General features: G+C 35.5%; 1 protein-coding gene across 7 annotated transcripts; it reads left to right on the top strand.

Moving 5' to 3' along the window:
• Positions 1-1,303: 1,303 nt before the first annotated feature.
• On the top strand, positions 1,304-26,291 carry LOC127637073 (synaptotagmin-like protein 2). Of its 7 annotated transcripts, none has more exons than XM_052117951.1 (18): positions 1,304-1,583; positions 6,156-6,377; positions 9,351-9,502; positions 10,282-10,405; positions 12,715-12,769; positions 12,882-12,975; positions 16,379-16,879; positions 17,668-17,739; positions 21,023-21,127; positions 21,421-21,471; positions 22,523-22,572; positions 23,141-23,310; positions 23,460-23,562; positions 24,182-24,343; positions 24,446-24,542; positions 25,027-25,126; positions 25,475-25,677; positions 25,825-26,291. In XM_052117951.1, exons 2-18 carry the CDS (start codon positions 6,277-6,279, stop codon positions 25,968-25,970), a joined length of 2,286 nt encoding a protein of 761 aa, XP_051973911.1. In that variant the 5' UTR covers positions 1,304-1,583; positions 6,156-6,276; the 3' UTR covers positions 25,971-26,291. The 7 variants fall into 7 exon arrangements, with proteins under 7 accessions (XP_051973911.1, XP_051973913.1, XP_051973909.1 ...); XM_052117949.1 differs by having other exon boundaries at positions 1,306-1,583; positions 22,523-22,617; XM_052117950.1 differs by having other exon boundaries at positions 1,306-1,583; positions 21,418-21,471.
• The last annotated feature ends 140 nt before the right edge of the window (positions 26,292-26,431 follow it).

Below are 26,431 nucleotides of genomic sequence, written 5' to 3'. Positions count from 1 at the left end.
AACCGCTTTTTTATTTATTCAGTTGTACATGGATCAAAATGTATTTTTTAATCTGAAAAATGTACCGAGGACCAGACATATTGGATTTGTGTTCGACATAATTAAATGTTTACTGTGGTGAAAGTGGGGCCACGCCTATATAAGTTTTCACAGAGGCTGTATGTCAAAACCTAGCGCGTGTCCTAACTAGACAACAGTTGTATGCATCCCGGTGTCACGGATCAGTTGGGGATCGTGTTAATATGCCCGTGCAAGTCAATAATTTTACTTGCCTTTTCAGCAGATTCGTTTAATGCGCATTGTCAAGGAGCAAAGAAAAGACGTTTTGCTCATTCTAAAAAAATGTTGGTATCATTATTAAACCGAGTTTGTTTCAACAATGTCTGTTCTAATGAATTTGACACAGTTATGAAACAAGGTCTGTATGCATGGTTAGCAAACACACTACTTCTAGACCAACAGACCTTGTATGTGATCAGTAACAATTGTTTTATCAACTTTACCAAGCTTTTGTTTTTAAATATAAATACAAGTAATTTAAGAGGATAGGCCTATTATTTACACAAAAGCCAACGCTTTAGTGTTGCAAATAAAAGACTTCCACATGGGATTTACTGCTCTGACAAATGTAATCACCAGTTTGCTTGGCTCCTTGGCAATTCACATAGAACGAATCTGCTGAAAATGCTTATAAAATTATTTGCGTGCACGCGCACACAGCTGCAGCAACATGATCCCCAGCTGATCCATTACAACGGACGCCATAAACAACAGTGAGCTGCCTATCTAGACAGTATTTCTATGGTGTAACACAAGGTTATGAGACACAACTCAGCTCACAGCGGCTGTGTCTCATTTGGAAGGCTGCATGAGCGTCCACCTTTTAACAAATCTCGTTTAAATAAACGAGAGGGTCTTCATAGGACAAACGGAAACGGAACGTAATATGGTTACTATGACAGCACGCCACTCTTTAACAAGCGCTTTGAGTGTGAAGGGAATAAAGTCCCTTTAGAAGGGAATGTATGAGGTAAATTTTAGTAGAGTTGATAAAGATGTAAAGAGAGAAGAAAATAGATTTTACAGGTGTACTTTTAGTCAATCACTTTATTTTAATTATATACGAATATAAGTAACCTATACATAATATATACTCTGCACCCATATACTGAGGTACTTTTTATATACTGAGTAATTATCTTTACTTCCGTTTGACCATCATATTTAGCGGCAAATTTGCGTAAATTGTGTTTTTCTTTTTTTAGACATTTACGTGAAGCAAAGAATTGTGGGATGGGAGTGCCCTCAAAGATACACCTCATGCATCTTCCGAATTCCAGTGAAACGAGGCTGCATTCGAAGTGTCCTACTCACTTAACACTAACACACACACACACACACACACACACACACACACACACACACACACACACACACACACACACACTCTTACTTCAAAGCTGGAGTCGACTACTAAACACGCTTCGTAACTTTCAAGTGTATGGCCAGTTGGAGACTGAGGCCTATTGCTCTCATCCGATGTTTCTCATGTAGGCTCTACTCTGTTGTTTTGCAAGATTCAGGTAAACTTTCTCTTGTCAACTTTTTAAAACTACTTTTTGTCAACTTCTTACAGTAATGTTACCCTTTTTATATTTTATATCTTGGTTGAACCTTTTCCTGGCAGTGAGTTTAAAGCTTTGCATGCTGTGACAGGAGTTTTGAGTTGTGTTTCAACAGGCAACATTTCACAGCATTTCACAACTCACAGAACATTTCTTTTTCCCCCCAGTGTAAATTTGTTATTTTTATTTATCTCTGGCGCCATTGTGAATGTTTTCTCATTTCCTAGTTTCCTAATATGTTAATGTAAAGCTATTTAGTAAAGAATGCAGAGTATTTATTCACAGATCAAACGGTGATTAGTTACTTAAGAACTGCCAAAAGAACTCTTGTAGTTACAATATGATCATCCCTGTGAGAAAAACATCATTTTTTATTAAAATTATTATTATTATTGGGAACAAATACTGATAACACAAATCTTACATTTTGAAAAACAGCTACATAACTGAATCATTTCCTAAAAAAAAAAAAAACTAACAAGCAATCAGCTTCCTGTAAAAGTGAAAATGTGCTGTTGTTATCTAGAGAATCGATTTCTACCTGATATGCCCTGAAATCTTTCCTTTAAAAATGTTTTGTTAGTGTAAGCAAATATAGTCATGTTGATTTAGTTATGTAAAAAAACATAATATATCAGTTTATTTAGATATTACCTCATGAAACACTTTTTTGTTGTTGTTGTTTTTGCCAAACAAAACATTATTATATAGTGTGCAATTTATGTAAATTCATACCAGGTTTGCTTGTTAAAGTATATGTTCAGAGGTTAATTGTGTCTTATTATGTGTCATCTATAATTTAATAATCCAATTAAATAAGACAAACACACCTGGCCTATTACTCACACTTTATCTAGTTTTAAAACATACTTTCCTACAATATTACCTGGATAAAAGGGTACAGTCAAAAAAGCAGATGCTTATTCCTGAGCAATGTCAAAATAGTGTCTAATGTGCTGCAAAACTGCTTACAGCACACCTGTAATAAACCCAAACCAGATGGCAAACACTTTGTTATGGTAATGCCTCAAGACTGACAAGCTGACTAGGTTTTTTTACTTTTAAAAAGTAGTATGATTCAGATATCCCAGACATTTTGGCAAACTCAGGTTCTTCTCATCCTGAAGTTGTCATGACATGCCTTTCTCAGAACAAATAAATACAAGTGCTTTGTTGTGCCTTGTTGAGCTCAGATGTGTATTGTGAGTAATCATTTAGGGATGCTTTGTTAAATATTATATATTTAACAAAGCACCTAAATATTATTCCTAGATTATTATTATTTTATATATTTAATTAAAACTAAGCTTAATATGCATATTGCAGTTTAATCTGACTAATTATTAATTAAATTGATCTAATTATCTATCCAAAGAAAGAAAGAAAAAAGAAAGGGAACATGCTTGGACCTAGAAAAAGGAAATTATTTTTCTGATATGATACATTTTGTTAAAATCATTTAGAGATGGAAATTATTAATGCCTCCAGGACAAATTTCCAAAATAGGAAAGTATCAAGACTTCCTTCTTGGGTGGAATTCATCAAGGCTGTATCTAGCAAATCAGATGTGCCCACCTTAAATTCATCCTGATTGTGGAAACGTTGAAGTAAGCCAACTTTACACTCTTAATAATTTCACAGATGCCATAGAATAAACTTTTTTGGTTCCCCAAAGAACCTTTCAGTGACTGTACTTTAAACCCATTTTTTAAGAACATTTTTATATTTAAAGGATTAGTTCACCCAAAAATGAAAATTCAGTCATTGTTTACTCACTCCTGCTGTTTTAACCATATATGACTTTCTTTCTTTTTCTTGACACAAAGGGAGAAATTGTGAAAAAAATATTGTGCTCAATGATGTCATGAAGTGGCAGTTTATGGTGACCACCTCTTCAAGCTTCAAAAGAACACAAAAGTATAATTCAGAAGTCTAAATAATTATTCCAAACTGTAAAAAAAGAAGAAAATCCTGTTGTTTTTACAAAAAAAAATAAAAGCTGTGGTTGCCAGAATAATTATGTAAAATATACAGTAAAAAGAACAACCTGTAAATTTTAGTTTAAAACTGTTATAATTTACAAGAAAATTACATTTTATACCAGTAAATCCAACAGCCCTTTTCTGTTGAGTTGTAAACATTGTAAAAAAAATATATATATTTACAATAAAAAAAATCACACTGTAAAAAAAAAAAAAAAAATCCTGTTAAATTTACAGTTAAATCTGGCAGCTGTGGGTGCCAGAAATTCACTGTAAAAAAATATGGTAACCATGTTACAGTCTTTACAGGATGTAATTTTGATGCCTTTTTGATGTCGATTATTAAATGATAAACGATATATTAACCATGTGAAACTGTAAAAATCTGCTTTTCACTTTATAATGTTGTATTGTAATGTTATACTATGTAATGTTAATCACTGTAGTAATTACAGAAGGGAACATGATGACATGAAGTTCATCAATAGTGGCTCTCCAGGAGCAATGACTAATAAACATGTAGAGTCTCACTCACACAAACACTTAACACCATCAGGGTAACATATGTGAAATTTAAATAATGCAATTAACATGAACTAAACTACATTAAATATAACACAACACCCCAAAGTACATAACTGATATTAAAAATAAGAAGAAATATAACTATTCCCATAAAATATAATGAAATGCAATTGGTCACGCAGGGAATTCTGGGATGTCCGATTATAGTTTTTTTTTTTTAACCATAATTTTAACAATAATATACTGTAAAAAAGTACATGTACTCTCTTGTTAAATATAAATTGTACCACTAATTATACAGGAAAATCATACTTTTCACATGAACTCCCCAATGATACGAGAGGACTGCGTGAACTGTTGGTCTCGTGCCCAACGCGCACAGGAGATCAACAGTCAGTGAACATTTTTACTAAATAATACATTCGATTTCGATTTGTTTCACACCAAACCTTATCATATGCTTTCATAACAATCATGAGGCTCATGGAATAATTTATTAGACTTCTGAATTATACTTTTGCATTTTTTTTTTTTTTTGTAGCTTAAAGAGGTGGTCACCATAAACTGCCACTGTATGACATCACGAGCACAATTTTTTTTTTTTCACAATTTCTCCCTTGGTGTTAAGAAAAATAAATAAAGTTATATAGGGTTAAAACAACACAAGGGTGAGTAAACAATGACTACATTTTTTGGTGTACCAATCCTTTAAGGTTCTATATGGAACCATGAAAAACACTCTCCATAACTGCATGGTTTGGAAAACGATGACGTTGGGAAATTGGAAACAAATGAGTGTGGACGTGTCCTTAAGTGACAGAAATCAGACTGAAATCTAATTGTAGATGGTCATTTTAAAACATATTAAGAAATGTGTAAAAAAAACAAAAAGTTCACTAATGAGAGTATTTAAAGTTTATTAAAGAGAGTTGCCAAGGAGACTGAGAGGGTTTGTTTTGTTTCAGCCTTTTAAAGTATTTTAAACAAGCCACATTTTTATTTTTACATGCAATTATTTGACAAATAAAACAAAATAATTTATTAAGTTAAGCAAGTTATTAATAATATTAATAATAATAATTTGCAATGAATACAACTTGTTGCACTTTCAATGTGTTTTATTAAGATCTTGTGGTGTTTCAAAATAATTTTTAAACATTACATTGTATTTTTTCACTGCTTTTACCTTTATCAGGCATATGGACTTCTGCCAGCTGGGCATTCCTTCCAAAAATATAATTATTATCCTAGTTCTTTGAATGGGTTAGACATATTATTATTTTTTCCATGGCTGATTTAAACTGTTTTCCAGAAAAGACAACAGACTGTTGAAATTGTGGGCTTCTACTCTTTACATTTGTGGGCCGCCGCCTAATATGAGTTAAGTGTAATGTGATTTTGGAATAAAAGAGTCTTTCACTCTCGGCTCCCCTGGTTTAGAAACAGACAGTACCCATATCCTCTGATAGTCATCTGACAACGCCATGTCACATGCCTAGTATTGAGTACTGTATGGACCATTGCTTGTATGGATAATTACATTGTTTCTAATGCATAGGGAAGCATAGATGATATCTTTTAATCCCTTGCTGAAGAATTCATTAGGAACAATTAGGATCAAGTGATGGTTAGAAGAATACAAAGGGAGGACAGAGTTCTTTGAAAGCCATACACTGTCTGTTCAACTGTGCTAAATGCTTTAGGTTCTTTTTGAATTAAAGGAATGGTTCATGCTAAAAAAATTATTTACTCACCCTAATGTTGTTTTAAATCTGTATTATTTTATTTTTCCTATGGAGCACTAAAGATGTTTTGTAGAATGACAGTCTCAGTCACCGTTCACTTTCATTGCATATTTTTGTCTATGCAATCAAAGCAAATAGTGACTGAGGCTGCTTTTGTGTTCCACAGAAGAAAGTCATACAGGTTTGGAACAACATGATGGTGAGTAAATAATGTCAATTATATTTGGGGGTGAACTATCCCTTTAACTGAGACTATAAACTTTGTATATTTGATACAGGTGACATAATGAGTATTAGAGTCTGAACAAGCATCAGTCCTCAAGGTCATCCACAGTGATGCTGCTGACACTTTGACTGATCTGAGATCTGTTAGCATCACTCACCTTGAAGCCATTCACCATGATTGACCTGAGCTACCTGACAGAAGAAGAGCAGGAGATGATTTTGGCTGTGCTAAAGAGAGATGCAGAGCTTACGAAGTTAGAAGATCAGAGGATCCGGTGAGTTTGAGAGGTTGTTACCAGGTGGATTAAAGGGATAGTTCACCCATTAACCTTTCTTGGAACTTTTGTATTTTACAGAAGCTAGAAAGCAATATGGATTTGAAACAACATGAGGATTATTAAAGGATGACAAAATGTTCATTTTGGGGTAAAGTTTCCCTTTAAAGGATTAGTTCACCCAAAAATGAAATCATCATTTACTCACCCTCATGCCATCCCAGATGTGTACGACTGTCTTTCTTCTGCTGATCACAAATGAAGATTTTAGAAGAATATCTTGGCTTTGTAGGTCCTAACAATGCAAGAGAATGGAACTGAAATTTTGAAGCTCCAAAAAGCACATAAAGGCAGAATAAAAGTAATGCATAAGGCTTCAGTGGTAAAATCCATATCTTTAGAAGCTAAATGATAGGTGTGGGTTGAAAACAGATCAATATTTATGTCCTTTTTTACAATAAATCTCCACTTTCATTTTTGCATTCTTCTTTTGCTTTTGTCGATTCACATTCTTTTTTGTGTATCGCCACCTACTGGGCAAGGAGGAGAATTTATAGTAAAACAAGACTTAAATATTGATCTGTTTTCAACCCACACCTGTCATATCACATCTGAATATATTTATTAAACCACTGAGGTCTTATTGATTACTTTTAGGCTGCATTTATGTGCTTTTTGGGGCTTCAACTTTCTGTCCAACATTTATTTGCATTGTAACCTACAGAGTTGAGTTATTCTTCTTAAAATGTTTGTTTGTGTTCAGAAGAAGAAAGAAAGTCATGTACATCTGGAATGGCATTAAGATGGGAAAAACTATGAAAGAATTTTCATTTTTGGGTGAGCTATTCCTATAATGCCTCAGATTTAATCAAGTGCAATCATAATTTACTAGTTATTAAACTAATGCAATTGCTTGTTGATTATTCAAATAATTGTACTTCCTTTTTTTTATCTTCCCATTGTTGGTTTTGCTTATTGAAATACTGGGGCCATAAATACTCACTTTATGTCATTGCTGGTTAGTGTTTTTCGATTGTGCTTCTGTTTATAAATTAATTGTTTCCATGATGTTCTCACACTTAAACTGTCCAGAGTAATTGGTTTAAACTTCTTCAAAGAATGTCTGGAATTTGTCCACATAGATGTCACAGCAAAAGCTTACTGTAAAGTTAGACAGTAATCTCAAGGTCTAATACTAAGGTTCTTAAGAGTTGCTGTAAAGTTTTATTCTTTATTTCTACACCCAGTGTTATGAGATTAACTCTTTATATATTTAAATCTAACTTTTTATATCGCAAAATCATAAAAAAGCATCAGGGTTAGAAATTAACCAGGGATCATGCCTCTGGTCATATTATTGTATTGGTTATCTAACATTTGATATATTTCATATTCTGTTTTTTAGGCCTATGGGTTTGGTGCCTCTGCTGTTAGTACATTTTGATATATACACTGGTGGCCAAAAGTTTGGAATAATGTACAGAATTTGCTCTTATGGAAAGAAATTGTTACTTTTATTCACCAAAGTGGCATTCAGCTGATCACAATGTACAGTCAGGACATTAATAACATGAAAAATTACTATTACAATTTGAAAAAACTACTTCTCATAAAAAAATCCTCCATGTGAAGCAATGAAAGCTTTTCAGATTCTTGGCATTCTAACTCTCAGTTTGTCCAGATATTGAGGTGACATTTCACCCCACACTTCCTGTAGCACTTACCATAGATGTGGCTGTCTTGTTGGGCACTTCTCACGCACCTTTCAGTCTAGATGATCCCACAAAACTCAATAGGGTTAAGATCCACAACACTCTTTTCCAATTATCTGTTGTCCAATGTCTGTGTTTCTTTGCCCACTCTAACCTTTTCTATTTGTTTTTCTGTTTCAAAAGTAGCTTTTTCTTTGCAATTCTTCCCATAAGGCTGCACCCCTGAGTCTCCTCTTTACTGTTGTACATGAAACTGGTGATGAGCGGGTAGAATTCAATGAAGCTGTCAGCTGAGGACATGTGAGGCGTCTGTTTCTCAAACTATAAACTCTGATGTACTTTTCCTCTTGTTTAGTTGTACATCTGGACTTCCACATCTCTTTCTGTCCTTGTTAGAGCCAGTTGTCCTTTGTCTTTGAAGACTGTAGTGTACACCTTTGTATAAAATCATAAATATGATTGACTGACAAGTTTCTAGAGAAAGCTGTTTCTTATTTGCCAATATTTTATCTAATATTGACTTTAAGACATTCCAGTCTATTGCATACTGTGTCAACTCAAAAACAAACACAAAGACAATGTTAAGCTTAATTTAACGAACAAAATAGCTTTCAACTGTGTTTGATATAATGGCAAGTGATTTTCTAGTACCAAATTAGCAATTTAGCATGAATACTCAAGGATAAGGTGTTGGAGTGATGGCTGATGGATATGGGGCCTGTCTAGATTTTATCAAAAATGAATTTTTCCAAATAGTGATGGTGCTGTTTTTTACATCAATAATGTCCTGACTATACTTTGTGATCAGTTGAATGCCGCTTTGGTGAATTAAAGAACCAATTTCCTTCCGAAACACCAGAATCTGTACATCAAAACTTTTGGGTGTGTGTGTATACACACACACATATATATATATATATATATATATATATATATATATATATATATATATATACTTCAGAATTGAAAAAAGGGACTACAGCAAAATATGCAGTAACAATATATCTAATATAGGGAATAATTTATGTAATATGTATTCTAGAAAATCTTTATTGTGTTATGATATCTTGTGCATTTTAAAGGTAACTGCCCATATTGACAATTTATTTGGACATATTTGACATACATGGATGGCATGCTGTGTGTTTTATGTTTAGAAAAAATTCTTTATAAAGGTCAAATAAAATGCCCCTGAAAATCAAGGTAATTCCTGAGAATGATTTGCAAATAAAACAATGACTTATTACTCTCTTCCCCTCAGGAAACTTTGTAAGACTGAGAAAGACAGGAGCAGGCTGAAGTATTTGACTGGAGAATGGTTTTACGAGACAAACTATCACAGACACAGAGAGAAGATTCATGGCTCCGACATCATCAGAGCATCCATGAGACAAGGGAAACCCGTGACGATATGTAAGTGGTGCCAGCAGATGGAATGACCAGCTTGTAGGTGGATATCAGATAGGACTGTTGCTGTTTACCAAGCAGTCTCTCATTATTTTCATTGCATTTACATTGTCCCTGGTTATCTACGGTTATTCACCTGTATTCCATCATGTGCTTGCATCAAAAAGCAGCAATCTGGGTTACAGTGTCCAATGGAAGTGAATGGGGACCAATCCGTAAACTTTAAAATACTATGAAAAAGTATAGCCACAGGACGTAAACAATATGCATGTTAGCATGGATTTAGTGTGATAAAATCGCTTGCTAAATTTTTCGTGTTAAGTTATATCCAATTTTACAACTTGGCTGCCATGATGGTGTAATGCTGCAAACCCTATGATCTTGCAAAAAAGACAATTTAAACAACTGTACATCTTAAATAATGCCTTTTAAATCCTTAAAAAAATTGTCTCATTCACTTCCATTGTAAGTGCCTCACTGTAACCTCAATATATTTTTTTTCATATATATAAGTAAAGGGGGGATAATACTGTCGATTGAGCTTAACTTGTATTGGACCCAGAATATTTCTTTAAATATTTCTTATTCTTTTTACATCAAAAAGTTTGTTTTAAACCCCCACTGTAAATCAAAATATTAATCAAGTCGTATAACTCCATTATAGATCCATTATAATTTTCAAGATGCAGTTGTGTGTGTGTGTGTGTGTGTGTGTGTGTGTGTGTGTGTGTGTGTGTGTGTGTGTGCATGTTTGTGTATTGACAAGTCTCTTATTGTTATTGTAGTGGAGCTCTCTCAAAGATGGGATGAGAGACCCATTTTTGTGAATAGTCAGAAGAAGGATGTGTTTATCCCTCCAGAGCTTTCAGGACTTATTGAGGAACCATACACACAGTCACAGAATGAGAGGTGAGTGTTGCTAATATGGAATAAAGTTATGAGTAGAACATTTCATCTAAATGAAACGTGCTGTGCCATGTGCTTTAACATTGTCCGTTTTTTTTGTTTTAGTCATACCCTTGATATTAAAGCTAGAGAATGCGGCATCATTTCATTTTTAAATAGTGAATTATATTGATTATGATACTAGTTAAAATGGGTAATACTGCAAAACAATGTAGCATATACATTCTTTCTGTTATCAGTAACAAGCACATGCTGTTGTTCTACTTGATTAAGGGATTTCACAGGGCCTCTGCCTTTTTAAAAAATAACTCTACTTCCGCCTATTAGCCTGGTTAGAGATGCTGTCATCAAGAGCCTCATATCTACATACAAACACTTTAGGAGCTCTCATAGGAGCTCTCATATCACAGTTCAGGTAGTAGTTAATCAATTAAAATGTTTTAACTAATTAATCATGGTACATGTTACATTAAAACAACCATTAAAATGTAATCATAAATATATTAACTTTATACTTTGTCTCAAAGAACTTATGATAAATTGGTTAGTCGTCATTTCTTTAAATGTTTTAAATATGTACATGTTAAAATGTTAGAATTATGATAGAATTTATTAGACACATTTTTACAGGTATACATATTTAATACAATTATATATATATATATATGCGCAATTAAATCAGTGGAAATTTTGTATAACTTTATAACTTTTAAAAAAAATAGGATAAAATGGGCAGATTCAATTTATATAAAGATATATTGGCAAGAGAAACTTAAGTGTACATTGCCAATGCATTTTTAGACACTATACATATAGATATAAAACAAATTAAAGCTGAATTTTTATTTGCTGAAGTTTAAAATCTCAAATCTATTATTTTCTCTGGCTGCCTTTCAGTTTCTATCGCACACACGCTGGGTCTTTCTCACACGGTTTTGCATTTGACACTGGCTCGGATGAAATTGAGTGAGCATTTTCGGGTGATGCGAAGAGATGGCATATGAAGAGATGGCAGCTTGCCCATATCGCTCCCACACCCGACTCATCACTTGCGAGTGAAGTCTCCATTCTCAGTACAGTAAATACGTTCCTGTGTTTATTATGCCTGGGACATGCGTCATGTGTGATGAAGACTAATAATTAACTGTGCACTGCGCCACAAAATCAATTTCTCTTGTACATTTATATATACTAATTTTAGCCACAAGAAGTAAGAAAAAACATTACTGAAGTTTCAGGAAGTTAAAAAAAATGGATACTGCATTAATTGCGTTAAACAGTGCTTTAAATAGTCAAATATTTATCACAGATATTAACGCGTTAACCTGACATGACTGCAGTGTGTATTTTCCATTTACCTTTTTGATTTGTAACTACTGTAGTAGCACCTAATAAACATGCAAAAAAATAATAAAATTATAATCTAGAGCAAATAGTTTTCCTAAACTTTGATGGCAACATGTATAGAGTGGAACTAAATTGTGAAATTGTTAATAATACCAAGCTAAAGTAAGTTTGATAGGAAGTTTGGATTGAATGCATTAAGCTGCATAGAGAGTTATAGGATGCTCCCTTACTCCATGTTTAGTGAATGTCTTAACCTCCAGTGTGCTGTCATTCTGCACTTGTCTCAGAGCAATTCAAAATCCACCTTAACTTCATCTTAACTACATGTAAATCCTCTAAAAGCAACAGTAAGCAGCTTCAGGTGTCAGATCTTACATGTTACTGATTTTGTCTCTGTCTTACACATGTACTGGCATTATAGTGTCACAATGCAGCATGGAATCAAATATGTTTTTCCCCACTTACTGCTCCCCAAATCTTGACTTTCAAGTGGTTCCAGGATATATACCATGAAGATAGAACTTAAATCTTTATTGAATATTAGAACTATGACTAGCAGAATGGCAAAAATTAAGATGTTTTGTTAAAGGTTTCCCAAAAACTCCCCCTATCCTGCATTGTTCGGTCATAAAGTTAGTCCCGGCCCAAACTCATGTGTTGTTATGTTGGTTAGTTAATTAAAAAAAGCAATGTTGAAAGCCTGTGGCTTAGCAGCAACTAAAACTTAGCAGTTTTACACTTTTTGGTGAAATTAACCTATGAAACCTTTGTTGTCTGTTTGCATTAAGATAAAGTACAAGAAAGTGTTTTAACATTGAAAAATGTACCCAAAACAGCTTTTTTAATGTAACTTTTATGATTACAGTATAATGTTCTGATTGAAAGCTCACAGTGGCCAATTAGATCTTGTTTTTATATCATTAAATGCATCAAAACCCTTTTTATATGATATTACCTCCAAACAGGGTTAAACATCAGATGCCAGAAGGCCAACAAGAAAGCCAGAGACCTCAAATCAAGGTACATTACACACAATTCAGTCTCTAAGTTCTAATATTTTGCAGAATTTTCAGATGATGTTCTTCAGATGAATTATTTTATTTTTGGACCTCCTTTTATGTTTCCTATATAGCCCAGGCTGAATCCATTCAATATTGTGCACTCGCAGAGAGAGACAGCCAGAATTATCAATAGTGTGAAAGAGGCCAACCAGACACCTGCTGAGGGTGAGAATATCTTCACTATCAAAACACTGAATTAATTTACTGTTTAATACTATGATCCTCAAATTGTTTTCAAAGGGATAGTTCATCCAAAAATGGAATGTCTGTCATCATTTATCTCCTCCTGTTTCAAGCCAATGTGACTTACTTTCTTCCGTGGAACACAAAAGGAGATGTTATGCAGAATGTTAAACTCAGTCGCCATTCACTTTCATAGGATTTTTTATTGCTTTCATTGCATTTTTTTCATGTAGTGAAAGTGAATGAGAACTGAGGCTGTCCGTTTCTTGTATTCTACCTTACATCTTTTGTGTTCCATAGAGAAAAGCAAGTCATAGGGGTTTTGAACAATATGAGGATAAGTAAATGATGGCAGCATTTTCATTTTTGGGTGAACTATCCCAAAACATTTAAGAGAGTAAATACCAGCTGTCAACAGATTGTACCTTTGAACACTCTTTGTTGTGTTTTTTGATGGAATAAATGTTCTGGAGAGCAAAGGGCCAGAACATATTTTTTTGCCAGAATAGTAAGTTTGTTGAATTGATCCCCATTGAGAACTGCATGTGTGCCTCTTCTGAGCCATGGTGTTGGCTTAGCATGATTTGTTCTAACGGCTGTAATAACTGCCTTGCATGCATAACTGTTAAACATGCAGTATTTGGTTGCAAAAGTTCTATTATGTAAATTGCAATGTGTGGCATTACCAATATTAGTATACATGCTATAAAGTGACATTCCTTGAAGTGGTGAGGTCAAAAGATTTCTGCAGAAAAAGTTGAACTAGAAAGTAGTGGTCTGGGCTTTAATGAGCTGCCAAACTTTAAGGAGATTATACAAAAAGTATGTTGTCCTAAGTAGCTAAGCCGCCATGCATGACCATTCTGTACCTCAAACATAGATTTTTGGATAAATATTTGGTCTGCAGTTATGTTTCTCAAAGGGTCAGACTAGTGTTATTTTCATAAGGGCAAAGGCCAATATAAATACACAAAAAAAAATTCTATAAGGAGCTATTTCTTCCTGATCTGGTCCTTAAATTGATTTTAATTGGATGTAGTCAAGTTGATTCGGTCATATGAATAAATGTTACCACATGAAGCACATTTATAGGTATTTCTACAGTATAGAAACTACAGATACAATGTGATATTTTTGGATGTTAAAAGAGTAAGCTAGACAGCTGATATTCATTCAGAATATTGTTATTTCCTACAATAAACATTTATTAAGTTATAAAAATAACGGGAATTGCTTGATAAATCATATATTATTGAAACTTTATTTATTGGCAGTACATTTCCTAATCATTCCTTTTTGTTCTCCATTTATTAACAAAAATGATAGAACATGAATCAATCATTTCACAACATCACCACAAAAACCTATAACTACAATATATGTTATTTATTTAGTGGAGTGAATTAACTCTAGATGATGTTTATCTGTCTGTCATTCAGATTTGTTCACTGACAATTTTTGTAAATCATACCTTAACCAGTAGGTGGCAATAAATGAACATCATTTATTTGTTCTGAGTGTGTAATTAAACCATTGATAAAGCAGTTGTTCACAAACGAATCAAGTCTAATTACACTTTATTTAAATTTGCGTATCTACGAATTAAGTGTGTTTAAGCATCAATAAGTGTTTTCCCAGCAAATGAAAACAAAGCATAGTTATCACTTTGTGAATTGATGTGCATGACTATACAAAAAGACAACAAAATTAGCCTAAAAATAATTATAAGTGATTCAGTTACTTCCTGATGTCATTGTAATGTAATGTCATCAGTCACTTTTACTCATGATTCATACAGCCAATTTCTCTCCTTGTTGAACGAGATTACCGAAGTAAATGAATGACATTCCTCTTCCTCTCCTTCAGTCGGTCAACAGATCCTGATCTTCACTATTTCAGTGAGAAGTGTTGTCATATGACAATATGACACTGTCATATTGGTCAAACCAATGCTATGCTCTTTCACAGCCTACATTCAAATGCTTTGAAATGCACTATAGTTAGTCTTTACAAGCATTAAAAGCTACCGAAGCAGTCTCATGCTTGAAATTAGAGCCCATTGGCTTTGAAAGGAAGAGACGTCAGTAAACAAGAAATATGAGTCAGTCCCTGCATCTGAAATCTCATTCTGTTAGAGGATGTACTGTATTTGATGAAGGACACACTTCTCTGCCGGTAAAACAATATGTTCTTTAGGTATGCATGCGAGTAGAATAAATAGATTCCGAACATACTTCTTCCGGGGAAGTGGGTACTGACCTGTGACCCGAATATATGATTTAATAACAACTGTAAAAATAATCTAAACAAGCACCATTTAAGCACAAGGATCAACTTTCTTCATATATATAGCACTTTTAATTGAAAAAAGACACCCTACTCGGGTTTCACCGCCGTTCTTTTAAATCCAGGGTTTTTAACTGCTCCCAAAGGATTATGGGATCGTAAAGTGTCCAGTCGATCCGCACTTCAAAATTTCACCGGGCATAGGTTGTCATCCTGGTGTTTCTCGCTTACTGTGTTCTGAATACTGTGGAATCAAACATACTACTCTATTGGCATACTTTTTTTTGCATACTGTATTGTAGGGAAGAATGGACATTCGGACTCAGCGAGTGAATGGTGAACTAGAATTAATTAAAAAAGACTGATTCGTTCACGAAAGAAACATCACTACTGCGCAGTGTAGAAAGTGTTTCAAGTGCTTAAAGTATATGAATAAACCATGTGAAATTTCAGCAGTGGCGCTCATACAATGTATATAGGGGAAACACTCTCTAAGTTTTTGCTGTTAATAGCTTACCAAAGACCTCATACTGCCATCATGTTCTTTGGTTGCTTGCAAGCTTTTAACCAATGCATTTCAACTCACTTTGAAATATCTGTTCAATTACAGTAACAGCAGTGTTAAAGAAATGGGTCACCCAAAATTGAATTATTTACTCAACCTCATGTCGTCCTAAACCGTATGACTTTATCTCTTATCCGGAACACAAAAGTATGAATTTAAATGAATGTCTCGGTCTGTCTTTTCAATACAATGGCAGTGGATGGTGCCCACTTTAAAGCTTAAAAAATGAAAATTAAAAAATCATAAAAGCAGTCCATGCGACATGTTTCATATTAATTTTATTCTTATTTATGATGTTTGAGTAATTTTTTAAGCTGCATTGTGAGCTACTATTCATTGCCATTGTATTGAAAATATGAAAATCTCATCTCATTAAAATATCAGCTTTTGTGTTCCACCTAAAAAAAATTTGAAATTAATTTTTCATTTTTGGGTGAACTATTTCTTTAATTGAATTGCTAAATTAATTCATAATAAAACTGAATTCAGGATTTGTATGTGTCTGTTTCTTGTTGTATTGCTTGTATTTTCCAGAACCTCTCCCTTCAGCTGAGAGCTACACACCCCTTCACAGTATCCTAAACACAGACAACACTGACACCCATATAGCCACTCAATGCGCAGACAAACCTGTGCCCAAAAAGAGACTTCTGCTGTTCTCTTGTCAGACCTCCCTCCTGAACTTCACCAGCAGTGACACTACTGTTAAACAGGTCATGACGCCTAACCCCAGAGGCATCTTGAAGCACAGCAGCTCCAGTTGTAGCTCCATTGAATCTCTGCGACTACACATACCCAACAACAATGACAGCAACAGCAGCCAGTCTTTTGCACCAGTCAGTCCCATCGGCCCTCCTCTTTCCCACTGCTCAAAGCACTCTGCCTCAAGTTGGTTAGACAGAAAACAGGTCTGCTTCTCTTCCATCATTCATGCCAAAGAAAGAGAGCAAGGAGAGAACAGTGTGTTGGATGAAGACTGCAATGCTCTGTCTGACCAGGATAGGGAGCTGGATAAAAGCGATATAGTAAACAATGGTAACACAGTTGCCTTTGGTCACAGCAACGAGCAGTACTTAAAGACCCCATGAAATCAAAATAAGAGTTTTGTGGTTGTTAGTCAATGTCTATTAGCTTTGAAATCCAAACCTAAAAGTTTACAAATCTTTTAGCAGACCCTAACCCTTACCCAAAAATATTTATGTCTCTGCCCCACACAGATTTTGGTCTAATCAATTGATTTTTTTCAAGTAGCAAATCATGGTTCCTGAAGTGATGTAACTTAAGTGTATTGGCTATTTAAAAAGAAATGGCACATTTTGTTCCATCCAAGCTTCATTTTCAATAGGACGTATGTCAACACAAAACTGAAAACTGCACTGAAGTGATTCCATGGGGTCTTTAAAGAAGGGAACTAGCATAACGGTCTCAGAGACCCTAAATTTGGCTTATTCGCGTCCTATTGTCTGAGGGTACATGTCGCAATCTGAAGTCATCTAATAATCACAAACATCCCAATGTGATGACCAGTGAGCCTATAGAAAATTTGGAGGATGGACAGGTAGAATGGTCATCCAGAAAGATACCTCAAAATTGTCTGAGAGACAGTGACAAAAGCATTATCTAAATCCTTCTGGTAAGATAATGTGGACCTGTCAATCTAATCAAACCCAAGAAATGTATATGAATCAGATAACAAATCTATAAGGCACAAATTATCAACTAATCATTGCACAATTTAATATATTTTTGAAACGTTCAAAGTAAAATTCCACATCTCTTTCATGTAAAAAATTTGACATTTAAATGTATTGTCTCCACTGCAGATCGCCATGAGCTTTATGCTGAGCCTCAGTCCTCACAAGTGTCCAACTTCCACTGCTCTGCTGCAGTTAAAGGTAAGGTCAATCCATTGTGCACAGAGAGTCAGACACATACGGTAACAGAGGAAGAGGGTTGCTCAATTTCGAAGGTACTTGAGTGGTTTGTCCGAGGTTCTCAAGATTCAAAGCAGAGAAAGCTGAAAGAATTGCCAGCACAGAGCAAGAAGAACAAAGAGGAACCAGAGGATCATGGAATTTCATATGTCAAATCAAAAGAACTGGCTTCTCAGGATGTAGAGCTAAAGACCAAGCCATCTCCAAAGTCACACCAGGTTTTTTTTGCATTGCTTACAAGAGCAGAGAAAAAAGATAAGAGTCTTGAAGTTCTAGTATCTGATAAAGAAGTAATAATTGAAAATAAAACTGGAATCTCAACTTCAGAATGCAAAACACTTTGCACAATGAGACCTCAAGCAGATGACAGTGTAGCACTGCAGGACTCTGTTCCTGCATTAAGCAAGACAACAGAAATAATACAGGTTACCTCAAAAACCGAGGATGACAATAAAATAGCTAGACCTGTATGTGCGGAAACTCTTAAGAGAGAGACGCTTGACCAAGGTGAAGGAAGACTGGCCGACCTGAAGTCATTCTGGGAAAGGGGGCACAGAGGACCAAGAATATTGAGCATCAAAACAGGTGCTGGAATAGAAGAAAACGAAACCTATCTGCTTAATGAAAATTATCATGACACTTTGGAAAGAAGGTTTCCAGATTCAAACATCAGCCCATCAAAGTTCAAACCCACTTTAAAGATCACTGAATATCCAGTTGATGGAGAATCAACATCACATGAGTTTTCTCTGGTATCACGATGTAATGTTGATATGGCTACTATATCCTTAAATAAAGATGTAAAACCTTCTAATTTGGACAGCAGTAAGGAGTCAGAAGGCTCAAGTAGTGGACTCATGGTCAAGAGTAATGTCAGACTGATGTCACCCTGTTCACAACTAAGAGATAATTCTCTTCAAAACAAGGTGCAAGAAATCAACGAGTCACTGTTGAGGGATATATCTGACATGAAGAAGGAAATCTCCACTCTCAAAATGTCCCCCAGTCAACAGGATAATAAAGTCTCAATCAATGATCTCAAATCATTTTTGGAAAAAGAAAAAAGTGGCCTTCGAGTAATTGTAGGTTCACCAACATGTACACCTGATGTTCAAGTCCCATTTACGACATTGTCTCCTAAATGTTCTTCCATAGGGTCAACTAGTCCAGTTTTAACAAGTTGCCTAGACAAATTGAGTTTGTCTTTAAACAAAGAGGTTAGTTTGATTGTGCAAAAAGAGAAGATGGAAAAAATTGAGGGTCCAACAAGAGAGCCAATACAAGATCATCAAGGTATCAGAGGTAGGATACCTAACATTGCCCAGAACACTTCTAATTTCAAACCACAGTCGATTTCAGATACAAACTTGAAACTAAGTCCACCATCATCTTCCCTCAGAAGTCTCCCAGAAAAAGGTCAACATGATACACAACAGCCCACTAATATTTACCAGCCAAAAGATCAAGATCAGAACAGAACAACCAGCCCCTTACGACAGCCTAAAATACCTCCCACAGACTCTTATCCAAACAAAGAGTCCAGGAAGGAGGATTCTCCCTTAAGAACCTTTGTTATAGATATTAGTCCTCCCGGCAGGATTCCATAAACTGATCATGTTAAAACTCATAAAGAGATGCCTTCATATTCGTTAAATATTGTCACTGAGAAAAGGGGTATCATTAATTGTCCTGAAGGGTATCACATGCTCATTTCCCAAGACAGTTCAAAGCAATGTGTTATCCCAAAAGATGGCAGTCCATTCTACTCCAAAACTGGCCACTCACAGGTTTCAGCCTCAGAACTGAAATCTACATCTCCTAAACACTTAGGGAAGACCTTGGATGGAGACATTGATAAAAGACCCATCATGCCCAAAGAACGAAAGCTGTCAGCAGAATTCTCGTCTTGCCAGATCTTCTATTCCCCTGAGTTTACACCATTACCTGGGCATATCCAAGAAGGCTGTCTTAGATGAAAGAGAAAGGCTGGGTCAGGTTGAGGTGCAGATAGGTGAGGGTTGTGAACAGGGGAACCAAGGCAGAGTAAGCAATCAGAGCTTCCCCTCTCGGTGCTCCCAGTCTGAATCAGAGGAGATCACCTTTGACGCCTCTGGGAGCTCCACACCAGAAGTTTGGTCATTCTCACGCACCAGTTCAGCCTGTGAGCTTCCCTTTTCTACTTTGGTCTAGTCTAGTATGAGTAGAAAAAAAGGTGATAATTAATTCTGTGATTTTGGTGGATGCAGGGTTTATGCAGTTTAAAAACTGCTCATTTTGACCCAAGAAATGATTCCTACCTGGCTCAATCTTTGTAACATGATAAAAAGTTAACTTTTAGTGGAACTTAGTATTGCTTTACTTCATATGCTATAATGTCCCCACACTATTCTTGCCCTGTTAAGTTTTCTTGACCACCTCAGTCCATACAGGTTTACAACACTTTTAAACCCTGCTTCTAAGTATTAAGTGCTTTTTTTAATTACTGAGCATGCTAACATGCACACCAATATGCTGATAAACTACCTAAAATCATCTTATTAAAAAAATCAGACAACTCAAGAAAACAGTGTTTACATGTGATTTGAAATCATTGTTCATCAAAACATGAACAGTCGTGCACACTGCACTAGGACTAAAAATGCCTGTAAATGTGTTAACATGCCATGCGAAATCGGGGTAATTGGCAAAAATTTATGTGTACTGGTCAGTTTATGCTTAAGCCGTTTATGACCTTACCCCGATAAAGGAAAATTGTTTAATGCATTAACATGGCAACGTGCGTTGTTGTCGGCTTAAGCATAATTGTGCATGTATTGCACAAATGCACTCATTTTCACAAATGTAGTAAAATTATAAAATGTAAAGATCATAATTATCACATGTCTGTTTGCTTTTGCATTTATCAGAATGACTGGTACGTTTTCTTAGATAACATGGTGTGTGATGAAGTATACTGTATATTGTTTACCAAGAGCATATAGTATTTTGACATGGATCATAAATCAGTTAGAACATTTGTATTTATTTATTCATGGTGCAAAATCACAGGAAACTGCAGCAAATCTGTAGTGCTTTTGCTAGCTTTTAACTTGCATTTGAGTTTACTTGAGTTTTTACCACCTTGAATTTTAGTGTTTCAAATTAGATTTTAGTACTAATAGTCTTACACAATCATAGCATTATAATAATTTTTTGTATGGTGTAGACCATGGTGATGGTTCTAATGTGAAATTGGCTATGACAGGTGACGGCGAGGAAGACAGCCCTGTCAGAACTGCTCTAGTGTGCGCCAATGCCAGACCCCTTTCTATTTCAAAGAGTCTAGAGGACCTGGCATCTCCACCTTCAAGTAAGCCGCCCTCTTTTCTGCAGTATGTTTTGTTTGCTTTAAAGTGGTTTGTTTGTGGTGGACATTAGGGGAGTGTTTTTAATCAGTGGCTTGTTGAACATATCTATTTAGGAGGGACTTTTTTTTGTCCCCTGCTGGATGGGAGAGGACATTTCTTAAGCATTTAAACCTCTCTAACCTTAACAAATTATAGAATATGCAAGCTTTTAGATTTAGAATGTTTTTAATGCATCATTTAGCTACATAATATTTCTTTATTTATTGAACAACAATTTGCCATTCCATCCAAGAAGAGAGATGGAGGACTGACCCAAGGAGCGATGTTGTGCTGAGTTTGGAAGATGGTAAATGTTTCCTTATTTTTTTGTTTCTAATGCAGGTCTTTTCATGTTGTGCCCTTTTAATGCTTTTCAATATCTTTAAAGTCTTTCTCTGCTCTGCATTTGTTACCTTGTTAGACGGTATGACCGTATAATGTACTCTACAGTTGAATTATATCATCAAAAGCACAGGTGAAGCCCCTGACATAAAATTAGCATTCAGGACATAAAACACCTTTTTTCTAATTGAACCTAGGTCTTTTATGTATATTTTACTGTTTGAAATGGTTAAGGGAATGCATGAAACAATTATGACATTTTATGAGAGCATTGGTAAATGGCAATGATTAAAGGCAGTTTGCATCCAGTACCATCTGAATCATACATGCACTCACTGAGCACTTTATTAGGATCACCTGTGCACCTACATATTTGTGCGGTTATCTAATCATCCAATCATGTGGCAGCAGTGCAATACATAACATCAGGCAGATACGGGTCAGAAGTTTACATCAACAATCAGAATGGGGAAAATTTTTATCTCAGTGATTTTGATTGTGGCATGTTTGTTGGTGCAAGACGAGCTGGTTTGAGTATTTCTGTAACTGTTCAATCTGTGATCTCCTGGAATTTTCATGCATGGCAGTCTCTAGAGTTTACTCAGAATGGTGCGAAAAAAATAAAAAGCCTTCTTGAGAGAGGTCGATGGAGAATGGCCAGACTTGTTCGAGCTGACAGAAAGGCTATGGTAACTCAGATAACCACTCTGTACAATTGTAGTGAACAGAATAGCAACTCAGAATGCATAACACGCCAAACCTTGAGGCAGATGTGCTACAATAGTAGAAGGCCACATCTGGCACTTTATTAGTAACATAGTGTTCCTAATATAGTGCTAAAAGAGTGTATAATGAAGTAAATGTGTTCATTTTAACATTTTCAAAGCCTGTGCTCTGAAAAACAGAACCAATCTGGACAAAACAATTGAGAACTCAATTAAGTCTCCTGAACAATGAGCAACCTCTGAGCAATATAATTTTCCTCTAAGATTCTCTGTGTCTTTTTTCTGTCTTAGTGTCTGCAGTCACTACCAACACCAAAACATCCTTCTCAGACCCGGAGCAGGTGAAGATTTTGAGTATGTCTGTGCCTGCATTTATGCAACAAGAGGTAAAATACCCACTGTTACCCAATATCCACAAGCTTCGTCAATTAGCATTTATTGTTTAGTTCCTAAAACATATTGAACTACAGCTCTCACACTGCTGACACAATGCTCTGGATTAGCACTAAAATGTCATAGTTTATATGTGTGCATTAGCTTTATCACTGGCTGTAGTGACTGAATAAAGCTAACACCAACCTACATACACTTGTAGGATTCACTTCCATAAATATTAACCATTTCCTGTTATTTGTGCATGAGACGTATAGATGGATTAGAGAAATAGTGAGAGAAGCTTCCACTATGACACACTGAGAACATGCAACACTTCATCTAATTTTAGCATGTGCTCTGAAGTGGCCTCCGTGTCTTCTGTATGTTACCCCTGTCTTCAACACAACCCATAAAATGCTGAATACAACTAATATTGCACTTATATTAACTTTTTTTTGTCCATTTACTATTGATAACATTCAATTCTGAGTTAATCTCCATACAGATCTGTCTTTCTATGTGTGATGTGTATAGGTCACTGGCAGTGTATTGAGTATCTACAGTAGTGAGTTTGGCAATGTGGAGGTCAAAGGCACAATCCAGTTCACCATTCACTATTTGCAAAAACTGGGAGAGTTCCACATCTTCGTAGTGCAGTGCAAAGACCTCGCAGTGGCAGATCCTAAGAGGAACCGGTCTGACCCGTAAGTGTAGCAGTGGGAAAAATACATTTAGATAATACTTTTTACCCGGAAATTTGACTACTGTAAAACTAAGCAATAAAATACAGCTATGTAAAGAAAATATGGTCTGATAAAAAAGTTATATCAATGCATTGTGTTTTGAAATTCAGGTATGTTAAATGTTACTTGTTACCTGAAAAAGCAAAATACGGAAAGAGAAAAACGTGTGTGAGAAAGAAGACTCAGAATCCAACTTACAATGAAATCCTAAGGGTATGAAAATTATTAATGTTCTGAGATACATTTTACAGGGTTCCCACGGTCATGAAAAATCTGGAAATATCAGCCATTTTTTTTTAAAGTCATGGAATTTAAAGAGGGTCGTGCCTAGTTCAACAGCTCAGTTTCGTGGAAGTTCCAGAGCAGCTAAAAGCACCTTTAATAAAATCTTAAAAACTCCTGGAAATTCGGAAAATCTGGGAAAAAAATGCTTATCCAGTAATCAAAAACAACAACTTAAAATCTTGGAGATGTCATGGAAATGGGGCAGTGGTGGCTCAGCGGTAAAGGCTCTGGGTTACTGACTGAAAGGTCAGGGGTTCAAGCCCCAGCACTGCCAAGATACCACTGTTGGGCCCTTGAGCAAGGCCCTTGACCCTATCTGCTCCAGGGGTGCTGTTTCATGGCTGACCCTGCTCTCTGACCCCAGCTAAGTTGGGATATGCGAAAACAACTGCATTTCATTGGCTCTGTACTCTGCACAATGACAATAAAGTTTAATCTTAATCTTAAAAGTAATGGAAATTAATTGGTCAAAAGATGTGGGAACCCTGGTTTTGTAATGATTGTACAAATACAAATAGATGACCAAAGTTGTCATTTTCCTGTGCAGTTTAAGATTCCAATGGAGTCTTTGAAAACCCAGAAGCTGAACCTCTCTGTGTGGCACAATGACACTTTTGGCCGTAACAGCTTTCTTGGAGAAGCAGAGATCGATCTGGTGGAATGGGACTTTAATAACATGCAGATGAATGAATATCAGCTGAAAGGAAGGGTGAGACAACAAGAACGTTACAGTCTTTAGATAAACTATTAGTATGGTGTGTCAAAGTATAGTTATATATTGCTTTGCCACTTATGTATGACTTAAACCCAGGTTCAAGTTCCTTCCAGCCCTAAACACTCTGCTGGTGGTGAAGAGATGAGAGCAGAGATGAGTGTCGGACTATGTTTTCTTCCACAGACTTCTCACAGTAAGATAGAGTGAACTTTTATCTGTTTTCAACTGCTGAAACTCTGTTGACTGAATATGTCTTTAGAGGAATATGCTTTTAGTTGATATTTTTAAGAGATATTTTACTCGCCTCCATGTCTTTCCAAACCTGTATGACTGACTTTCTCTTCTTGGGAACACTAAAGAAAATGTTTGGCAGAATTATAAGGTCCGGCAGCTTCAGTAATCATTCACTTTTAGTGCATCTATTTTCCATACAATGAAAGTGAATGGTGGTGACTCAAAGTATACTTCGGTTTTGACAAGAACGCTTAGCGTCTGCATACAGTCGAAATTTGCATCACACATCCTTGAACTTAAGGCTGTCAGTGCCTAACTTTTTTAATAGCATTTCTTATTGTGTTTCACAGAAGAAAGTAATATGGGTTTAGGATGAGCTGTGGGTAAATAAATGACAATATTCATTTTTGGGTGAAATTACACTTTTATTTCTGGTCTTGCAGGTCACAAGAACAAGGCAAATGGTGAGGTACAAATCTGGGTGAAAGAGTGCAAGAATCTACCCATTTCCAGAGGCGTTTCCATCGACCCTTTTGTCAAATGGTATTTATACATATAATGTGATACGTTTTTTATTCATGATGTAGGTTTTTTGTTATTTTTTTGAACTTTAGGCCTTTTCACACCAGACAGCTGAAAAAGCTAGACTTATTGCCGAAAAATGGCATATTCACACTGGAAGCTAAGAATAATTTTATTATCAGTGAATTATCTTCAGACTTACAGTATGTTCAAATAACTCAAACTATCAAAGAAAGCCTATCATCACTGCCCTTGACTAGTGGTCATCTTATGCAAATTATTTTAAAGATTGCACATTGTGGATTTTACACTGATGGGGATGTTCCATCAGAGGTGAGATGTTCATTTGTGTTTATCCTACTATTTCAGTGCTGTCCTCCCAGATAATAGTCGAAAAAGCAGACAGAAGACCAGAGTGTTGAAGAGGGCTTCTAACCCAGTATTTAATCACACCATGGTGTATGATGGCTTCAGGCCAGAGGACCTCAAAGAGGTCTGTGTGGAGCTCACTGTGTGGGATCACGACCGATTAAACCACTTCATTGGGGGTGTTAGGCTTGGTCCTGGAACAGGTAAAAAAAAAGTCCACCTGCTGTAACCACTGCAGCTTTCAGATGACAGCAAGAAATGTACAGCCATAATTAAGATAAAGCACCCAACAGATGCAATGCATTATATAACTGTCGCATGGAATTTAGTATTATCTGATTTTCTTGCAGGTAAAAGTTACGGTGCTGATGTGGACTGGATGGACTCTAACAGTGCTGAGGCAGCTCTGTGGGAAAGAATGATGCAATCTCAGAATGAATGGGTGGAAGACATATTACCTTTGAGAATGCTGGTCATGGCAAGAATGTCTAGATAGAAACTGTGAGGCACAGCAAGACCAAAATGAATGTTAACTAAAGAACTGGATCAATAACTTTTGTTGTGATTCTGTAATATTCAATACTAAACTAACCGGATGGGCTTTTGACATTTTGGAGAACGAGAACAAAGAGAACGCAAAACATTTTATGCCTTTTGTTAAGTATGTTGGTTTCATGTCTTCCATAAAACTACAAAAAATATGTTAAATGCTTAAAATATTAATGTAATAATTTGATTATCAGTGAATTATCTTTAAGGATTATCCTAAGACACTGTGTAAAATGCAAACTATAATTTTAATAAATTTTAAACTGTCCAGTTGCCCTCGTTTTTAATGTAAAATTAAAATGACAAATGCTGAAAAAGTAGTACATTTCGATGAAACTACCAGGTAATAAACAGGCCACTAAATCATACCAGAGTGTTTATTAGCAGAGACGGACCACTGGTATTAAA

Source organism: Xyrauchen texanus, chromosome 44 (genome assembly GCF_025860055.1).
Source record: "Xyrauchen texanus isolate HMW12.3.18 chromosome 44, RBS_HiC_50CHRs, whole genome shotgun sequence".
Classification (NCBI taxonomy): domain Eukaryota; kingdom Metazoa; phylum Chordata; class Actinopteri; order Cypriniformes; family Catostomidae; genus Xyrauchen; species Xyrauchen texanus.
The sequence above is the reverse complement of the archived record's forward strand: the minus strand, read 5'-3'. Positions and strand labels throughout refer to the sequence as shown.

Bases quoted from the DNA above. Each gene is read 5' to 3' on its own strand.
- LOC127637073 (XM_052117947.1), top strand. From the start codon at position 6,277: ATGATTGACCTGAGCTACCTGACAGAAGAAGAGCAGGAGATGATTTTG. The intron at 23,311-23,459 runs GTAAGTGTAGCA...TTTGAAATTCAG, and splicing joins AAGAGGAACCGGTCTGACCC to GTATGTTAAATGTTACTTGT. The intron at 25,678-25,824 runs GTAAAAAAAAAG...ATTTTCTTGCAG, and splicing joins TAGGCTTGGTCCTGGAACAG to GTAAAAGTTACGGTGCTGAT.